A 20,165-nucleotide genomic window follows, 5' to 3' on the forward strand; every position below is an offset into this window, starting at 1 on the left:
GGTCCACTGAAAAACAAAGGGGAGGAAGAAAGATGCAGCTGCCTACTCCTGTGGATCGGAGAAAAAGGGAGAGACATTGTTAACACATGGGCCTAGAAATTGGGTTTTGGCTTAGCCAGGGCTTTAGCGCCGGAAATTAGTGCCGGCGCTAAGTCCCCTGCGCGCGCCAAAAATTCAGTGGCGCCGCGCCCAAACGGCTGCCGGCGCTACTGAAGGGTCTTAGCGCCTGGAAAAGGGCGCTAACTGCCGTTTCGCGCCGCAATTCCGGCGCTGCGGCACCCGATGCGGTGCGGCAGGCTGGGGAAGTGCAGGCCTCCTCCTTCCGTTAAGGAGGAGCTGCCTGCACCCGGCCGCGGCCCGCGCAAATCTCCTCAAAAATGAGCCCGGCACCTCGGACAAGTGCCGGGCTTGCATCTGTTCCGGGGGGGGGGGGGGGGGAGAAGTCCGGGGAGGGAGCTGCGGGCAGGCGGCCGGCGGGAAAGCGGCCGGCCGCCGCGCCTCCTTAAAGCGCCGGCGCAGACTCCGGCAGCACTCGTTTGCCGGAGTCTTAGTTGCGGCTGCCACTGGCGAGGCGGCCGCAACTGAATTTCGGCTTGGGGCCGGGTTACCACGGCAACCGGGACGCTGCGCACACCGATGACGTCATCGGTGCCGGCGCAGCGCTACCGGTCTACCGCGGCGGAAGGGCCCCAGGCAATTTAGGCGCCGGCGCCAATTGCAGCGCTAGGCCCTCTAGCGCCGCAAAATCGGCGCTAAGGGCACTGAATTTCTAGGCCATGGTCTCTCACTGCGGATGAAGCAAAGGTACTGAAAAGTTATTTTGACCGTTTTGAAGCATATGTGATGCCCAAGACAAATACGATATTCGCTAGGTACAAGTTTCAGGAGAAAGTACAAGGAGCTAGTGAATCGTTTGAACAGTTCGTAACTGAGTTAAAACTGCTGGTAAATGACTGTGAATATGCAGATAAAGACGAGATGGTCAGAGACCGCATCGTGTTTGGAATACATTCAGCTAAAGTGAGAGAGAAACTTTTGAATGTTGGGTCCGGGCTAACGCTGGACAAAGCTATGGACATAGCTAGATCGCATGAGATAGCCCAAGCACAGTTGAAAACCATAACCGGCGCCACGAACAGCTCATGTGAACAGACAATGCACGCAGTTAATAGACACACACCAAAGAACACCGCCCAGAGAGCGTGTTTCAGAGTCCTAAAAATGGGCGACACAGACATAAAACGCTTCAAAAACTGTGAATATTGTGGAAACAACTGGCATGGAGAAAAGGAGCAATGCCCTGCCAAAGGAAGGCAATGTACTAAATGTGGTAAACGGAACCACTTTGCTAAAGTTTGCAGGACTGTTTTCTGAATAGCAGTACACACAGTGAGTGACAGCCAAATGCCAGATAGAGAGCCAAATGCAGAGGAACTGTTTATTGATTCTGTGTCACAGAAAAAACAGATTTCAGAGACTGAGCAAGCCTTTGCTGATATTGAGATAAGAAAACAGGGCACAGAGCTTCGGTTTAAACTAGACACTGGAGCTCAGGTTAATGTAATTCCTCTGAGTGAGTATCACAGCTTGAAGGATGAGTGTGAGCTACAGCCCACCTCACGCAGACTGACCAGCTATGGGGGTGAGCAGCTCATTGTAAAAGGCACATGCGTGATGAAATGCAAGTACAAAGAAAGCGACACGATGCTGGACTTTTACATTGTTGACACTCAAGCACCTCCAGTGCTAGGTCTAAAGGCATGTTTAGACATGGACCTCATCAAGCTAGTGCTATCATTGACAGCACCAGTTGAGAAGCAAAGACAGTCATGGAAGAGTTTGCTGACGTTTTCAAAGGAATCTGACTATTCCCAGGTGAATGCACTATTCACCTTGACCCAGCAGCAACCCCTGTGGTTTGCCCACCAAGAAGGATACCCCTTGCTCTACGTAGTCACCTGAACGAGGAGCTGCAGAGCATGGAGAATACAGAAATCATCGTCCGGGAAACAAAACCGACAGAGTAGGTCAACGCGTTAGTAGTGGTTGAGAAACCACATACAGGCAAGCTCAGAGTCTGTCTCGACCCCAGAGATTTGAACAAGGCTATCAAACGCCCTCACTACCCTCTACCAATGCTAGATGACATCACACCCAAGCTAGTGGGAGCACGTTACTTCAGTGTAATGGACGCACGATCAGGATACTGGACTATCAAGCTCACGGAAGAGTCATCTAAGCTAACAACGTTCAACACACCATTTGGATGCTACCGATTTCTGCGTTTACCATTTGGTCTTAGCTCAGGATGAATTCCAGCTGAAGATCGACGAAACCTATGAAGGTCACGACGGAGTAGTCGCAATCGTAGACAACATCCTCATCTATGGCAGGAATAGAGAGGAACATGACAGGAACCTCCGTGCGATGCTACAAAGATCACGGGAGAAAGGTATCCGGCTCAACTCCGAGAAAAGCATAATCAGATCCACCGAGATCAGTTATTTCGGGCATCGCCTCTCAACTGATGGCATTAAGCCAGATCCAGAGAAAATCTCCGCCATCAAGAAGATGGAGCCGCCGAAGAACCACACAGAGCTGGAGACAGTACTAGGCATGGTTAACTACTTAGCCAAGTTTGCCCCGAGCCTCTCCGAAATCAACGCACCCATGCGTCAGTTGCTCAAACAATCCAATGAGTTCCTGTGGGACAAACAACATGACACAGCATTTCAGAAAATGAAAGACCTAATCACCAGAGAACCAGGACCAGTTCTTGCCTACTTCGACCCCAACAAAGAGCTCAGACTACAAGTGGACGTGTCAAAGTATGGACTAGGCACAGTATTACTGCAAGAAGGAAAGCCCATCGGCTATGCTTCCAGATCTCTCTCAGATAGTGAAATCAACTATGCTCAAATCGAGAAAGAGCTATATGCAATTCTGTTCGGATGTAAGCGTTTCCACCAGTACGTCTATGGCCGACAAGTCATTGTGGAATCCGACCACAAGCCCCTCGAGTCAATCATGAGGAAACCACTAGCCGCAGCCCCACCAAGGCTACAGAGAATGATCCTTCAGCTACAGAAGTACGACTTCACAATCATTCACCATCCAGGCAAAGACATTCCTGTTGCAGACACGCTCTCCAGAAAGTCTCTTAGCTACCAGGACAGCAGCCTCAGTGAAGGCATGGATGTGCAGGTGCACATGGTGTACAACAGCTTACCTGTGAGTGACTCAAAACTGAAGGAGATCCGAGCAGGAACAGAGAAAGATGCACAACTCACACTGCTGAGCAAAGTCATACATGAAGGATGGCCTGAGGAAAGGAGGAAATGCCCTCAGAGCATATCTGAATTCTGGAACCACAGAGACGAACTGTCACAAATCAACAGAATTGTCTTCAAAGGGGAGAAAATCATTATTCCTACCAGTCTCAGACAAGAGATGTTGACAAAAATTCATGCTGGACATATGGGCATGAAAAAATGCAAACAAAGAGCACGTGACGTTATGTTTTGGCCCGGAATGTGCAAACACGTTGAGGACATTGTCGGAAAATGTTCCATTTGTCTAGAATGCCGCCCATCAAATGTCAAAGAGTCCATGATACCTCACCGCATCCCAGACAGGCCCTGGCAGGTCGTGGCAACAGATCTGTTCACATGGAACAATGAGGACTACATAGTGACTGTTGATTACTACAGCAGATTTTTTGAACTGGACAAGCTTCACAGCACCACATCTGCAGCTGTGATCCACAAGCTAAAGGCAGCCTTTGCCAGGCATGGCATGGTAGAGACTTTAGTCTCAGACAATGGCCCCCAATATAAATCAAAAGAGTTCGAGTCGTTTGCCAAGGCATGGAATTTCACACATGTCACATCAAGCCCACATTACCCTCAAAGTAATGGCCTTGCTGAAAAAACTGTCCAGATTGCAAAAACACTCATGGACAAAGCCAAAGCGGACAAAAGAGAACCCTACATCAGTCTCCCGGAGTACCTCGACACTCCGGTTGACAACTTCAAGTCACCAGCACAGCTGTTGATGAGCCGCAGACTTCGCTCAATCCTTCCAAGCACCAACCAGCAGCTGCAGCCAGAGGTCGTCAGCTGCAAGCAAGTGCATGCAAAACGTGTACAGAGACAGCAACACCAAAAGAGATACTATGACAGGTCAGCTAGACTACTGCCGCCGCTGCACAATGGAGAATCCGTCAGAATCCAGGAGCATGACTACTGGAAGCCAGCAGTCGTCATCCAGCCAGCTGACACTGAGCGATCGTATCACGTCCGCACCCCAGAAGGACAGGTGTACCGCCGCAATCGCAGGCATCTCCTGAACACCAAGGAACAACACCGTCATTCCGACGAGAGGATCAGTTCAACAGAGTGTGATGAACAGAGCAATACACAAAACACATCATACTTACCTGAACCTAAACCTGAACTTGATTTGTTGACCGATTCAGGAGCATGCTCAGTTCCATACCACACAAGGTCGGGACGAGAGGTCAAGCCTAGAGTTATCCTTGACTTGTGAACTGTCAGAGTGTCGGCGGATCACTGCCCTAAAAAACTGTACATCGTTATTGAAACGTTGAGATGTTTTCAGTGCTAGTTAAATGCTGAGTTTACTTATATGTTTATGCTACTGAGAACATTAGCTAGAAGAAAGGTTTAAAAGTAATGCATAACATTTTTCTTTTGAAAGAAAGGGGATGTAACATTTGCATATTGAATTACCATTGGCCCGTAGGCATCTGTAAGGAATACCTATTATATTCACGTGATTACATGCTGAGTTGTCATTGGCCTGCAGGCATCTGTAAGGACTACTATTGTTTTGGAAGACCCAGGGTCCTGACTCCATCTTGTCTCCACTGTACTGCTGTGAGTAAAAGCAGACCTGATGCTTCATAAAAGAGTTTAAACTGTAATACTCAGTTGTCCTGCAATTTATTATTTTTGTACAAAGTGTGCAAAACAAGACACTACCAACTAAAGGGAGTGCTATCTTTTTGGGTTGTACACTAGGTAGTCATCTTGGTGTTAACCTCAATAACCACTCCCCTAGGCAGACCTCATGACCTATGTGAACCTGAGTGTGCATTTAACTGGCCAATATCTGGGTAAACAATAGTGAGGCTCAGGAAATAGAGAACCCGTACACTGTATGTCAGCTTACTGGAGTGTATTACATTGTCACTATGTGATTCTCCTCATCTTTGATTGGCACATTGACGATACATTCTATCAGACTGAGGCTGGGGCTATAAACCAACAGGCAGTTTGTTAAATATAGAACTGAAAAATGAACAGTAATCAGTGAAAAATAGTGTAACTACAGTAACTTACGAATTTTGCTATCCTTCACATAGTGTTGCCAACCCTCCAGGATTGTCCTGGAGTCTCCAGGAATTGAAGATTAATGTCCAGGACACGGCTGGGAGCAACACCCAGGAGAACAATCATCGGGCATTAAACAAAAATGTGGGGGGTTTTCAATTTTCTTTGAACACTTTTGTTTATTAGCTATAAAAATAATGGAGATGGGGGGATAGGGAGGCTGTTTGACTGACGGCCAAGAATCATCTGATTGGGTAATGAAGAGTTTTTGTGCTTCCCAATTGGCCGTGGGAAGGCGGGCCACTGAGGATGGGCATGTTGGGTGACCAATGGAGAGAGTGTGGGGGCGGGGCAGTTAGAGGCAGAAGGTCATATGATGAAACCTCCAGGAATACATCCAACCAGAGTTGGCAACCCTACTTTCACTCCAGGTGGATTCCCTGCTCAGGCCTGAATTAAAATTACAGTCGGGTCTCAATGATGTCATCAGGCCGCAGCATGCATATGTAAAGAAGGACCCTGTTGTGGAGGCGGGACTGCCGGGAAAATGGCAGAAACTGGGAGCGGGTGCGCGTCCTTGCTGCCTGCTCAGGAGAGCAGGTTAAAATTGCAGATGTTGCGATCATGGTGGCTTTCGGACAGGTAAGAGCCAGGGCGATTTTAACTGCCAACCTGCCAGGTTTCTGCTGAGTAGGTCTAAAATCGCCCCCGGTAACCCTGAGCTATCATTCAGCATAACTAGATCCCTGAAAATGGATGACCAGATTGCAGGATTGGATTTTAATAGACTATACATTCTGAGGAAAGTTCTTGTGCTGACTCTATGGGCTGGATTTTCTCAATGGAGATGTGCTGGAGGCGGGACTTCTGGTTTCCGGGTTTCAGTCCCACCCCCAGCGACGTCTGACCAACCCACGGTATTTTCCCTTGATTGGCCTTGTTAAGCCTGCCCTGCGGGCTTACCGGCCAATTAAGGGAAAGCCGGTGACAGATGACGTCAGCGTATGACGCTTCATGTCGAACATTTTTTGACAGATGAATTGTCAGCTTTGAGAAGCTGTCAAACACTGACAATCTCTGTTCTAAGGTGAGCCCTTGCACACAGGCCTTACCAAGACTTCACTTCTCAGCAGAAAGCAGATGGCTGCTGTATCTGAGAATGCAGCAGCCATTCTGTCATCTCTGCCGTTGAGATGCGGCACCTCCGGATCCTCAAAGGTTGAAGCCTGCAGAAAGAAGCAAAGATAAGGAAACTTTTTCCAACACTTTACACTCACCTCTCATACTTACCTCTCCACACTTGCACCCATCACTCACCTCTACAGGTGATATTTCAACCCCTCTCACCCCCGCAGACCCACTGCTCGCCTCGCTGACCCTGGCGAGGTTCGCAGCCATCGGGAAGCCCGCACTTGCAGGGGTAAAATGGGGAAAAGCCTCAAAACTGCATGTTAACTATCTGTTACCAGGCAGTTAATTGGCTCTAATCCCCTTCCTGCCTCGAGGAGACGGGTCCCTGCGCGACTTGGGGACCAGCCTCCTGGGAAGATGGCACGGAGGTGGGTTGGGAGCGGGGTCATTACCCGCTCCCAGTTTCTGCCATTTTCCCGGCAGTCCCGCCTCCACACCCGCCTCCCCAGAACTGGGAAAATTCCCCCCTATGCTTCTTTCTACTGAGGACTCGCAGTTAGGCCATCCTGGCTGATGCCCTGGAACAGATTTTTTTTTAATTATTAGTTTTTTATGGGATGTGGGCATCGCTGGCAAGACCAGCATTTATTGCCCATCTCTAATTGCCCTTGAGAAGGTGGTGGTGAGCCGCTTTCTTGAACCGCTGCAGTCCGTGTGGTGAAGGTACTCCCACAATGCTGTTAGGGAGGGAGTTCCAGGATTTTGACCCAGCGACGATGAAGGAAGGGCGATATACTTCCAAGTCAGGATGGTGTGCGACTTCGAGGGGACCTTGGAGGTGGTGGTGTGCCCTTGCGCCTGCTGCTCTTGTCCTTCCAGGTGGAAGAGGTCACAGGTTTGGGATATAATCATTGATGTGCCATGTCCAATTAATATTCCTCTGGGAATTTATGTTGAGGAATTTAATTAACTTGCTTGGATAAGGCAATCACAGATTAAAGCCCCCAGTCAGAGGCTTCTGGACACAAGCTACCCACCAAAAGACTACAGATAATCATTGACTCTGCCCCTTCTCAAAGGCCAGAGACGCATTTCCAAAATTTAAAAAAATGAAGTAAAACTCTCCATATTGCTACTCCATTGTGGAGTTTAGGAGTATTTACTAAGCCCAGACTTTCCATCTGCTCTCTGTTCCAACTATTATTGTACTCTGAATAGGAATGATTCCAGCATCCTGCCCATTTCCATTGTGGGAATATTAAGAGTTGTCGCTGATTTGATCACCATCTTAGTAGCCACTGAACTGGTGATGGCAGCTGCCATTTTGTAACCAGGCATCCTCACAGATCCTGCAGGGGGCTAACAAGCCCTCACATATACATCGCACAGACCAGTTAGTGATGAGCCAGATTTTAAACAAATGTACACTGGCTAGGTATTTCACAGATAATGAAAAGGTAAGTTATCTTTTTTTTTTTAAAGAGTGACGGTCAAGCAGCGACATTGCACTCATCCTATCCTTCGTTCCTGCATTGGTGAAAACAAATGGAAAATTCCCTGCAGCAGCTGGTCCTGTCGGCAGGTGATGTCATTGCCCTGCTGCCTAGGCAACAGCAAATGAATTATTCACAGCAGATAAAAGGAGCCAGCACAAGCTGCAAAAATAATACTCCTGGCTGTTTTTCATAGAACACATTTGCCAAGGTACCATACCTTGTGTAAGGTAAGTCCCGTCAGGCTGGCACATTTTGTAAATGTTTAATTTTAACATAGATACGTTTTACGGTAAGAGAATCAGGCTATTAAGAAAATATAAATCCAACGTTGCAGTAACTGCTTTAAATGTATGATAGAAATACAATGGAGAGATGCATTTTACCAATATTACTGTCGTTCAGTAATATTTGTTGTGCTAATGCTGCTCTATTCTTAGACTGCCAATTTAATATTATGTTCTGTACTTCATTGCTCATCACAATGCTGTTTCTGTTCTGCAGTATTTGATTTAATTTCAGGTGCTTGTAGTGAATGTTGTAGATGGTGAGTGAAAGAAATTCTCCCATTTACTCCTTGTCTTGTCAGTCATATATCTTTCTGCCTGCAGGTTGCCATGCCCTCGGCTATCATGTTCAAGACAGTGATGCTGACAGTCTTGGCTCTAGCTTCAGGTCACAGCTCCCGGGATCCAGACAAGGTGACTGAAGCAGACGTCCAACGATTGCTGCATGGAGTCATGGAGCAGTTAGGCATCGCTCGGCCTAGAGTCGAATATCCAGCCCACCAAGCAACAAATCTGGTCGGACCACAGAGCATTGAAGGTAATGAGTTCCAGCAATATTCAGGAGATCACGGAGTTGTGTACCTAAGCGGTTTTTTTGTTTTGATTGGCAAAATAAAAGTAAATCCCAGAAAATATTATGAATGTAACATCAGATAACATAAAAATAATTCTTGCAGTAGTTATACCTTTTAATAGGGAATTCAGGAGAAACTTTGGTGAAAATGTGAACTCGCTACCACATGGAATTTAAAGGGAAGCTGGATTAGTACATGAGGGAGAAGGAATAGAAGATTATGCTGATAGGGTGAGATGAAGAGAAGTGGGAGGAGGCTCATGTGGAGCATAAACACCAGCTCAATGATGTCATCGGGTCGCAAAATGCATATGTGAAGAAGGAGCATAGACCTGTTGGGCCGAATGGCCTATTTATGTGCTATAAATTCTATGCAATTTTATTGAAGTAACTTAAAAAATTGTAATACCAAAACTTGTATTTATAATACAGCTGAAATAGTGAGGTAATCCTGCCACTTTAAAAATCATTGGCGTGACCGCATTTAGAATACTGTGTACAATCCTGGGGCTGGATTTTGCCAGTGTGGGCGGGCTGGGGCGTGTCAGGACCCCAACTCCTAAGTAGTGTTGAAAAAGTGGGATTTCCCCCTAATTGGGCAATTGATTTCCAGCGTGTGGGAACACCTGGCCCATTGAGTCTTTTCACACAGAAAGTCGCCTCCGATGACATCATCAATGCTGCTGGATTTAAGGCCTGCAAGCAGACTTGCTTCTTCTGGAGACTGCAAAGGCTTTGCAAATTGTATGAAGGAGTTGATTTCCCGATCAAGCAAAAGTGTGCACCTCGGTTTGATGAACCCTCCCTCCAAGCTCTGCTGCACGGAGCCAGATGTAATAAGGAGGTGCTGTTCCCTTCCTCGGAGAAAAAAGCCACCTCAGCAGACAAAAGCTGTGTGGCTGCAAGTGGTCGAGGAGGTCAACTCCATTTCAATGAGCCGCAGAACCTGGCTGCAATGTAGGAAGAGGTTTCATGACCTTCTCCGTACAGGAAAAGTGAGTATGTCTTTCACATCACCCTCAATCTGATCCCCATCGCCTCCTCACCAGCACTCTGCTTTGCCAACCTCTTCCTCCACATTCCACTTGACACTTACATCCCTGCACCCTTACCCATTCCCTCTCTCTCTCTATGGTCACATTTACTTAACTATTCGACCATGCAGCCCTCACACTCCCTATCACTGTGCTGCAATGACAACAACAACTTACAACACACAGGGAGGGTCCTTTGTATCCTTGTAAGCAGCTATGCTTTGGAATCTCTACACTCACTCCTTCATTCTCACTCAAACTCCACTTGTGTCACTCATTGCAGGAAAAGAGAGCCCGCAATAAGAGGGAAAGAGCCATGACAGGAGGAGGGCCACCCTCAATAGCCCAGCTCACCGCCTGGGAGGAGGCGGCCCTGGAAATCGCCGGGCTCAAGGACGATTCCCAAGTGGGGGACGGACAGACGGGCGCATCACAGCAAGCTGGTGACAGAATAGTTTGGCATCTCTCTCATTGTCATTGCATGAGTCACTGATAATGAATCTGATGATCTAACAGATTGACTTGTGATCATCTGCACTATTTAATGTGCATGTAACCTTGACCTCATCTCTAACTCTTTCCTTTATTGCCCCACAGGACCATTGAAAGCCCCCATCCCCACTGTCCAGGAGGAAGAGTCTGAGCTTCCAGACTCCTCAGAAGAAGCTGCCACCTCTGAGGGCGCAACATCAGCAGAATTCAGCGCACCCAGCACCAGCGCAAATACTCACACCTCAGTGGGACCTTCGCGAGATAGTGTTGGCACCTGGTGTAGCACAGCTCACAAGTGAGCATCAGCAGATGGTGGAGACAGGGTCAGTAGCGGAGTCCTCATCGGAGGGCGCAGGACTCTGCTAGCTCGGCTCAGCTGCATGTCGACCCTGTGCCTCCGGGTCCATCCAGAAGGAGAGTGTTGCGGGAACTCGAGGAACAGGTGCAGGAGTCTCTGGCAGGTTTTGTCTCCAGGGTCACTGCAAGTGTGAAGCGAATGGAGGAGTCCATCATGAACATGAGCAGAGCCTTTGTGGAGGCATTGGCGCATGAACGCATCACTGCAGAAAGGATGGCAACCTCTGTGGAAAGGATGGCTAACTCCCTGGCCACCATAGAGGAGAGGATGGCTACGGCCATGGAGGAGCTTAGTCGCCAGGGTATGGAAAACATGGTAATTGTTGAGTAGATTGGGACTCTACTCATTGGAGTTCAGAAGAATGAGAGGCGATCTTATTGAAACATATAAGATTGTGAAGGGGTTGGATCGGGTGGATGCGGGGAAGATGTTCCCGATGATGGGTGAAACTAGAACTAGGGGGCATAGTCTTAGAATAAGGGGCTGCTCTTTCAAAACTGAGATGAGGAGGAACTACTTCACTCAGAGGGTGGTAGGTCCATGGAATATGCTGCCCCAAAAAGCTGTAGAAGCTACATTATTACATAAATTTAAAACAGAAATAGACAGTTTCCTAGAAGTAAAGGGAATTAAGGGTTACAGGGAGCGGGCAGGAATTTGGACATGAGTCTAGGTTCAGATCGGTCATGGCCCTGTGGGTAGCGGAGCGGGCCCAGGGGCCGTGTAGCCTGATCCTGCTCCTATTTCGTGTGTCTAATTCTGTTAGATTCAGGAGATGGTTCTGTGATAGTGGATTGGCGGTTAGGATCAGATCAGCCATGATCTTATTGAATGGCGGAGCAGGCTCGAGGGGCCGATTGGCCTACTCCTGCTCCTAGTTCTTATGTTCAGACTAGAATGACATTTCTTGAGGAGCGATGGTCAGCTATTGAGCAGACAAACCAGACCTTCATGGAAGTCCTCTGGAGTAGGACTTCCAGTGCAGAAACGGGTCCTCATGGGCCCCTGAAGTGCAGTAAGGTGCTGTCAAGCCACTTGCTAGCTCTGAAGTGGGGCTGACCCAGGAGAAGGATGTTGGTGGCAGAGAACAAGGAAGTGGGGGCTCCTCTCCAACCGCTCACACGACCATGCCACTGCAGAGCCCTCGGTCAGAGCCCCACTAGAGTCCTCACCCAACTGAGATGGGCGTCTCAGCCCCTGCGCAGCCGCAGGAGCAGCAGACTGTTGGCAAGCCCGCACAGGTTCGCCACCCCAAAGGACGGCCGCCAAAGGTGTCTAGTCAGGAGCAGCAAGAAAGTGAGCAAGGGGCCTCCACATTTGCTGAAGCCACAGGGGAAGCACCACGTAGGAGCACGCATAAGAGGAAGATAAAGCACAAGTAGTCACAAGGGTAGTCACTTGGGTGCTGTAATGTTTTGTATTTGGACCAGCTGTCATTGTCATTGTATTATAAACAGATTTGATGGCAAACTGTTGAAGTTGTGGCCTGTGTCATTTCGCAAATGGGACTCTCACATTTAGGGCTTAGGGTGCCTTGCAATTGTCAGTATGGTGGTCAGAGTGATAGGTTCTTGTCCATTGTGGATGCTCTATTAAGGTGCGAGACAAAAGTGTTTGATTGTGCAGGCTCACCAAATCTGGCCAACATGCATGCATCCCTTGCAGCAATGTTGTCGCGCGCTGGTGCCTTCTGGCCTGTGCAGCTTCAGGTGGGTGACTAGCAGCTTGGCGCTCCTGTTGATGCTCCTGCTGTTGATCATGGTTCTGCTGCTGCCGCGGCTGGTCTTCATCTGAATCTGATGTCCAGGAGGAAAGGAATTAAATGGTTGCTGTGCTTCTGCTATATGCCTCAGTTGAGGAAGCGCTCAATCAAGGTGGGGAGAGGGGTTTCCCAGGAGGTCACACCGGAGATGGGTGTCAGGCTCCAAACTTCCACAACAATGAGTAGGCCTGCTAAAAGTTCGCCCAGACATAAGACAACAAAGTTCTGCCACCTGCAAATGATCATCGGTGAAAACTCCTTTGTAGTGGTGAAGCTGCAGCTGTTAGTAAGCAATCCAATTGTGAGGCCACCAGGATTACCTGGTGTGTTCCAGAGGAGGCATGGAGGATAGGGGAAATGTCTAAAAATCGGAAAGGCCTCTCAAAATGGGATAATAGAGGCAATTAAGGGGCTGTTAAGGGCTTATCCCGCCTCTTGGAGGCGGGATGGAAAGAGGGTCAGAAAACACGCATTTGGGAAAATTGCTTGGAGGCAGGATGGGGCCTGCCTGCCATTTTTTGCGATTTTACCACCTCGCTGCCTCCAAACCTGCCTCCTCGTCCGTGGCAAAAATCTAGCCCCTGGTCTCCAAACCTTTCTTTCAGATCCACCTCTTTCTCCCTAATTCTCTTCTCCATTTAACTCTTGATCACTTAGAGTCATAGAGTCATACAGCACAGAAAGAGGCCCTTCGGCCCATCGTGTCTGCGCCGTCCATCAAGCCCTGTCCAATCTAATCCCATTTTCCAGCATTTGATCCATAGCCTTGTATGCAATGGCATTTCAAGTGCTCATCCAAATGCTTCTTGAATGCTGTGAGGGTTCCTGCCTCTACCACCCTTTCAGGCAGTGAGTTCCAGATTCCAACCACCCTCTGGGTGAAAAAGTTCCTCCTCAAATCCCCTCTAAACCTCCTGCCCCTTACCTTGAATCTATGCCCCCTTGTTATTGACCCCCCTACTAAGGGGAAAAGTTCCTCTGTCTACCCTATCTATGCCCCTCATCATTTTGTACACCTCAATCAGGTCCCCCCCTCAGCCTTCTTTGCTCCAAGGAAAACAACCCCAGCCTGTTTAGTCTTTCTTCATAGCTGAGGCGCTCCATCCCAGGTAACATCCTGGTGAATCTTCTCTGCACCCTCTCCAAAGCAATCACATCCTTTCTATAGTGAGGCAACCAGAACTGCACACAGTACTCCAGCTGTGGCCTTACCAGCGTTTTGTACAGCTCCATCATAACCTCCCTGCTCTTATATTCTATGCCTCGGCTAATGAAGGCAAGTATCCCATATGCCTTTTTAACCACCTTATCTACCTGTTCCGCTGCCTTCAGGGATCTATGTACATGTACACCAAGGTCCCTCTGACCCTCTGTACTTCCTAGGGTCCTACCACTCATTGTGTATTCCCTTGCCTTATTTGTCCGTCCAAAATGCATCACCTCACACTTTTCAGGGTTAAATTCCATTTGCCACTTTTCCGCCCATCTGACCAACCCGTTTATATCGTCCTGTAGCCTGAGGCTTTCCTCCTCGCAATTTACCACCCCACCAATTTTCGTGTCATCTGCGAACTTACTGATCATACCTTTTACATTCTCATCCAAATCATTTATGTAGATCACAAACAGCAAGGGACCCAGCACCGATCCCTGAGGTACCCCACTGGACACAGGCTTCCAGTCACAAAAGCAACCTTCGACCATCACCCTCTGCCTCCTGCCACTCAGCCAGTTTAGGATCCAACGTGCCAAGGCACCCTGGATCCCATGGGCTCTTACCTTCTTGACCAGTCTCCTATGCGGGACTTTGTCAAAAGCCTTACTGAAGTCCATGTATACCACATCCACAGCATTTGCCTCATCCACACACCTAGTCACCCCCTCGAAAAATTCAATCAGATTGGTCAGACATGATTTACCCTTGACAAAGCCATGCTGACTATCCCCGATTAATCCTTGCCTCTCCAAGTGGAGACTAATTTTGTCCCTCAGAATTTTTTCCAATAATTTCCCTACCACAGATGTTAGGCTCACTGGCCTGTAATTCCCTGCTACCCTTCTTGAATAATGGTACTACGTTAGCTGTTCTCCAGTCCTCTGGTACATCCCCTGTGGCCAGAGAGGTTCTGAAAATTTGTGTCAGAGCCCCTGCAATCTCCTCCTTAGCCTGGGATAAATCTCGTCCGGGCCTGGGGATTTATCCACTTTTTGGCCTGCTAAAACCGCTAGTAACTCCTCCCTCTCGATGCTAATATGTTCAAGTATATCACAGTCCCCTTGCCCGATTTCTATGTCTACATCGTCTTTCTCCATAGTGAACACAGATGCAAAAAATTCATTTAAAACCCCGCCTACATCATCTGGCTCTACACACAGATTGCCACTTTGGTCCCTAATGGGCCCTACCCTTTCCCTGGTTATCCTCTTGCCCTTAATATACTTATAAAACATCTTAGGATTTTCCTTTATTTTCTCGCCAGTGTTATTTCATGGCCCCTCCTCGCTCTCCTAATTTCTTTTTTAAGTATGCCCCTGCACCTTTTATACTCCTTTAGGGCTTCCTCCGTCTTTAGTCTTTTGTAACTGCCAAAAGCCCCCCTTTTTTTCCTAATGCATTTTTGTATATCCCTTGTCATCCAAGGTTCCCTTTGCTTGTTGGTCCCACCCTTGACCTTTACGGGAACATGTTGGCGTTGTACTCTCTCTATTTCCCTTCTGAAAGTCTCCCACTGCTTTGATGTGCATTTTCCTATAAGTAGCTGCTCCCAGTCCACTTTGGCCAGATCCTGCCTTATCATATTAAAATCGGCCTTCCCCCAATTTAGAACCCTTATTTCCGGGCCGTCTTTGTCTTTTTCCATGACCACCTTAAATCTCACCGAATTATGGTCACTGTCGCCAAAATGCTCTCCTACTGACATTTTCACCACTTGCCCGGCTACATTCCCTAGAATTAGGTCCAGTACCGCCCCCTCTCTTGTAGGACTTTCTACATGTTGGCTCAAAAAGCTCTCCTGGATGCACTTTAAGAATTCTGCACCCTCTAAGCCTTTCACACTCTGACTATCCCAATTAATATTGGGGAAGTTGAAATCCTCCACTATTATTACCCTATTATTTTCGCACTTCTCTGAGATTTGCCTACATATCTGTTCCTCTATCGGGGGCCTATAGTACACTCCCAGCAAAGTGCTTGCCCCCTTTTTGTTTTTAAGTTCTACCCATATGGCCTCATTAGAGGAACCCGCTAATATATCATCCCTCCTTACAGCAGTAATTGACTCCTTAATTAATATTGCAACACCCCCTCCCCTTTTACACCCCCCTCTGTCTCGCCTGAAGATTCTATACCCCGGAATATTCAGCTGCCAGTCCTGACCCTCCCTCAACCATGTCTCCGTGATAGCAACAATATCGTACTCCCATGTGTTCAACAGCAACTTCAGTTCATCCACCTTATTTGCAAGACTCCTTGCATTAAAATAAATGCCTTCCAGCCTTGCCATATTCCCTTTTGCCTTCACCTATTTGCTCTGCCTTCCCAGCTCACTTGTTTTTTCCTCCGTATTTGGCTGTAAATCACCCCCCTACTATAGCTCCACTCTGTATCCCATCCCCCTGCCAAGTTAGTTTAAACCCCCCCCAACAGTGCTAACAAACCTCCCCGCAAGGATATTGGTCCCCCTCTGGTTCAGGTGTAAACCGTCTGACTTGTACAAGTCCCACCTTTCCCAGAAGCAGACCCAGTGATCCAGGAAACTAAAGCCCTCCCTCCTGCACCATCCCTTTAGCCACGCATTCATCTGTTCTATCTTCCTATTCCTATACTCACTAGCACGTGGCACCGGGAGTAATCCAGAGATTACAACCTTTGAGGTCCTGCTCTTTAATCTTCTACCTAGCTCCCTAAATTCTTGCTGCAGGACCTCATCCCTCTTTTTACCTATGTCGTTGGTACCAATGTGGACCACGACCTCTGGCTGTTCGCCCTCCCCCTCCAGAATGCCCTGCAGCCGCTCAGTGACATCCTTGACCCTGGCACCAGGGAGGCAACAAACCATCCTGGATTCACGTCTACGGCCACAGAAACGCCTATCTGTTCCCCTTACTATAGAATCCCCTACCACTATTGCTCTCCCACTCTTTTTCCTCCCTTCCTGGGCAGCAGGAGCACCCCCAGTGCCAGGAAGTTGGCTGCTGCTGCCTTCCCCTGGTACATCATCCCCCCCAACAGTATCCAAAGCGGTATACCTGGTTGAAAGGGGGATGGCCACAGGGGTCTCCTGCACTACCTGCCTGCTTCTATTGTCCCGCCTGGTGGTCACCCATTTCCCTTCTGCCTCTGTAGCCCTACCCTGCGGTGTGACCAACTCACTGTACCAGGCCTTGAATGAGTCACAACTCCTTCATCTTAAAGTCAGCAAGGGTTTAATGGGTGACATGGGAGTGATTGTTTCCTCGGGTTGCAGAGTCAGTGACGAGGGGTCATCGATTTAAAGTTGTCACTGAGCGAGTGAGTAGAGAGGTGAGGAGAAATGTCTTTAGAGTTGGAAAGCTTTGCCACTGGGAGCAGTTGAGGCAGAGACCGCTCTATCTTTTAAGGGAAGAGTAGGTAAATATTTGAAGCAGAAGATATAGGGTTATGGAGAAAGCATGGAGCAGTGGGATTAGTTTGGGATTTCTCCAGCAAAAAGCCTGTGATTTTCCAATCTGTGCCCCCAATGGGTGAAGATCCCTACCACTGTGCACTTAGAAAATCACCCCCTTTTTATATACGGAAATATTTTATGATTTATATGTTACTTCACGAGAGAATATATCCCACTAAACTGAACAGAAATAAATTAAAACTGTGAGTAACCTGTTGTAATATACTTACCCTTGGCTCGTTTCAAGTTGTTTCTTGCGATACTCAACTTGTTTTCTTAACCTAAATATCTCTGCTGGTAATCCTAACAGGCAAATGCGTATCTTATTTGAACATAAGAAATAGGAGCAAGAGTTGGCCATTTGGCCCTTTGAACCTGCTCCGCAAAAAAGGAGTCACATTCCCTGACCGGGCGGCAGCGATGAAAGCACTGAATCCTAAGCACTAGACCACCAGGGAATCTGTAATAATTGTACTGTATAATATTCCTTTGTCCATTTTTGTAATGGAGGGGTTATGGTGTTTAAATAAACGGTTAAGTAAACCTTGATTAAAACAGTGGACAAGGAAATGCCATACCAACCCATTAATCATTATCATAGAATGGTTACAGCACGGAAGAAGGCCATTCAGCCCATCGAGCCCATGCCAGCTCCCTGCAAGAGCACCTCAGCTAGTCCCGCACCCCCGCCCTTTCCCCATAGCCCTGCAAATTTTTTTCTCTCAGGTACTTATCCAACTCCCTTTTGAAAGCTGTGATTGAATCTGCCTTCTCCACCCTTTCAGGCAGTGCATTCAAGATCTTAACCACTTGCTGCGTAAAAAAGTTTTTTCTTATGTCACCTTTGTTTTTTTTGCCAATCACCTTAAATCTGTGTCCTCTGGTTCTCGACCCTTCCGCCAATGGGAACAGTTTCTCTCTATCTACTCTGTCTTGACCCATCATGATTTTTGAACACCTCTATCAAATCTCTCAATCTTTTCTGCTCGAAGGAGAACAAACCCAGCTTCTGCAGTCTATCCATGTAACTGAAGTCTCTCATGCCTGGAATCATTCTCGTAAATCTTTTCTGCACCCTCACTAAGGCCTTCACATCCTTCCTAAAGTGCAGTGCCCAGAATTGGACACACTACTCCAGTTGGGGCCAAACCAGTGTTTTATACAGGTTAATCAGAATTTCCACACTTTTATACTCTATACCTCTATTTATGAATCCCAGGATCCCATAAGCTTTTTTAACTGCTTTCTCAACCTGCCCTGCCACCTTCAACGATTTGTGCACATATACCCCCAGGTCTCTCTGTTCATGCACCCCCTTTAGTTTATATTTGCTCTCCTCATTCTTTCTACCAAAATGCACTTCGCACTTTGCTCCGTTAAATTTCATCTTCCACGTGTCTGCCTATGCCACCAGCCTGTCTATGTCCTCTTGAAGTCTATCACTATCCTCCTCACTGGTTACTATAGTTCCAAGTTTTGTGTCATCTGCAAATTTTGTTACAATTCATTCATCCACTAATATCGCCAAAATTAATTCCTAGGCTTTGGTCTCTAAAATGAATTCTGATAGTATAATATTATAGGAGTAAAAAAACTCTTCGTTACAGTCTTCATCATAAGGTGGCTGCCCACATCACCTTGTCCTCATGGCATCTGCCATTTTGTGCTTTTGGAGTCCGGATTTGGTGTAGTTATGGATCCCATAAGAGGCGGCCCATTTAGGTTTGAAATGAGGAGTGCCATTCTATTGTTTAATCTTCATCAATAGTTAGCCTCTAAAAATGAGATGTGGATATATTCCATACAACCAAGTATTCGCTCCATTACACGCTGTCAAAAAGTCAGCATATTCTCACCTCCAAAATAAACAGTGGGATTATTCAGCATACCCTAATGATCCCTTTAAGCAGCGCTTTGTTCTACGCGGCCGGTTTCTTTTAGTGCGCGGTCTGTTTAAATTTCCGCACATGCGCGGTATTTACAATGGAGAAGTCGGTGAGCGGCTTGCGTGGGACCTTTCCAATTGCTACGCAGCTTAGAGGGGACATTGCTGCCATATATACCCTTTATTATATCGCTATACACCCCTGCACCAGGAGTACAAAATTGTTGCACAAATTGGTTGTTTTTATTATAGTTAAAAATCACATCTGAAAATTGTAACAAAACACAGCGGATACTGGAAATCTGAAATAGAAACAGAAAATGCTGGCAATACTCAGCAAGTCAGGCAGAACCTGAGTAGATACCTGATCAAACACGAGAAACGAAACAGATAGCAATGAACATAAGAAATAGGAGCAGGAGTAGGCCAATCGGCCCCTCGAGCCTGCTCTGCCATTCAATAAGATCATGGCTGATCTGATCCTAACGGCCAATCCACTATCGCAGAACCATCTCCTGAATCTAACAGAATGAGACACACGAAATAGGAGCAGGATCAGGCTACACGGCCCCTGGGCCCGCTCCGCTACCCACAGGGCCATGACCGATCCGAACCTAGACTGATGTCCAAATTCCTGCCCGCTCCCCATAACCCTTAATTCCCTTTACTTCTAGGAAACTGTCTATTTCTGTTTTAAATTTATGTAATGATGTAGCTTCTACAGCTTTTTGGGGCAGCATATTCCATGGACCTACCACCCTCTGAGTGAAGTAGTTCCTCCTCATCTCAGTTTTGAAAGAGCAGCCCCTTATTCTAAGACTATGCCCCCTAGTTCTAGTTTCACCCATCATCGGGAACATCCTCCCCGCATCCACCCGATCCAACCCCTTCACAATCTTATATGTTTCAATAAGATCGCCTCTCATTCTTCTGAACTCCAATGAGTAGAGTCCCAATCTACTCAACCTCTCCTCATATGTCCATCCCCTCATCCCCGGGATTAACCAAGTGAACCTTAGTTGTACTGACTCGAGAGCAAGTATGTCCTTTCTTAAGTATGGACACCAAAACTGTACGCAGTATTCCAGGTGCAGTCTCACCAATACCTTGTACAACTGAAGCAATACCTCCCTATTTTTATATTCT

General features: G+C 47.5%; 1 protein-coding gene across 3 annotated transcripts in view; it reads left to right on the forward strand.

The window, feature by feature from the left end:
• Positions 1–7,836: 7,836 nt before the first annotated feature.
• The window catches only part of scg5 (secretogranin V), a 53,933-nt gene continuing 41,604 nt past the window's right edge, over positions 7,837–20,165 (forward strand). The window contains exons 1-2 of one of the 3 annotated variants that reach the window (XM_085992985.1): positions 7,837–7,942; positions 8,590–8,803. In XM_085992985.1, the coding sequence (XP_085849111.1) occupies positions 7,886–7,942; positions 8,590–8,803 (271 nt within the window). In that variant the 5' untranslated portion in view covers positions 7,837–7,885. Of the gene's footprint in view, positions 7,943–8,101; positions 8,209–8,589; positions 8,804–20,165 lie in introns of those variants that run through there. The other 2 variants (XM_085992976.1, XM_085992994.1) reach the window with 2 other exon arrangements.

Source organism: Somniosus microcephalus, chromosome 1 (assembly GCF_052327205.1).
Source record: "Somniosus microcephalus isolate GS21.2 chromosome 1, FLI_Smic_1.0, whole genome shotgun sequence".
NCBI lineage: Eukaryota > Metazoa > Chordata > Chondrichthyes > Squaliformes > Somniosidae > Somniosus > Somniosus microcephalus.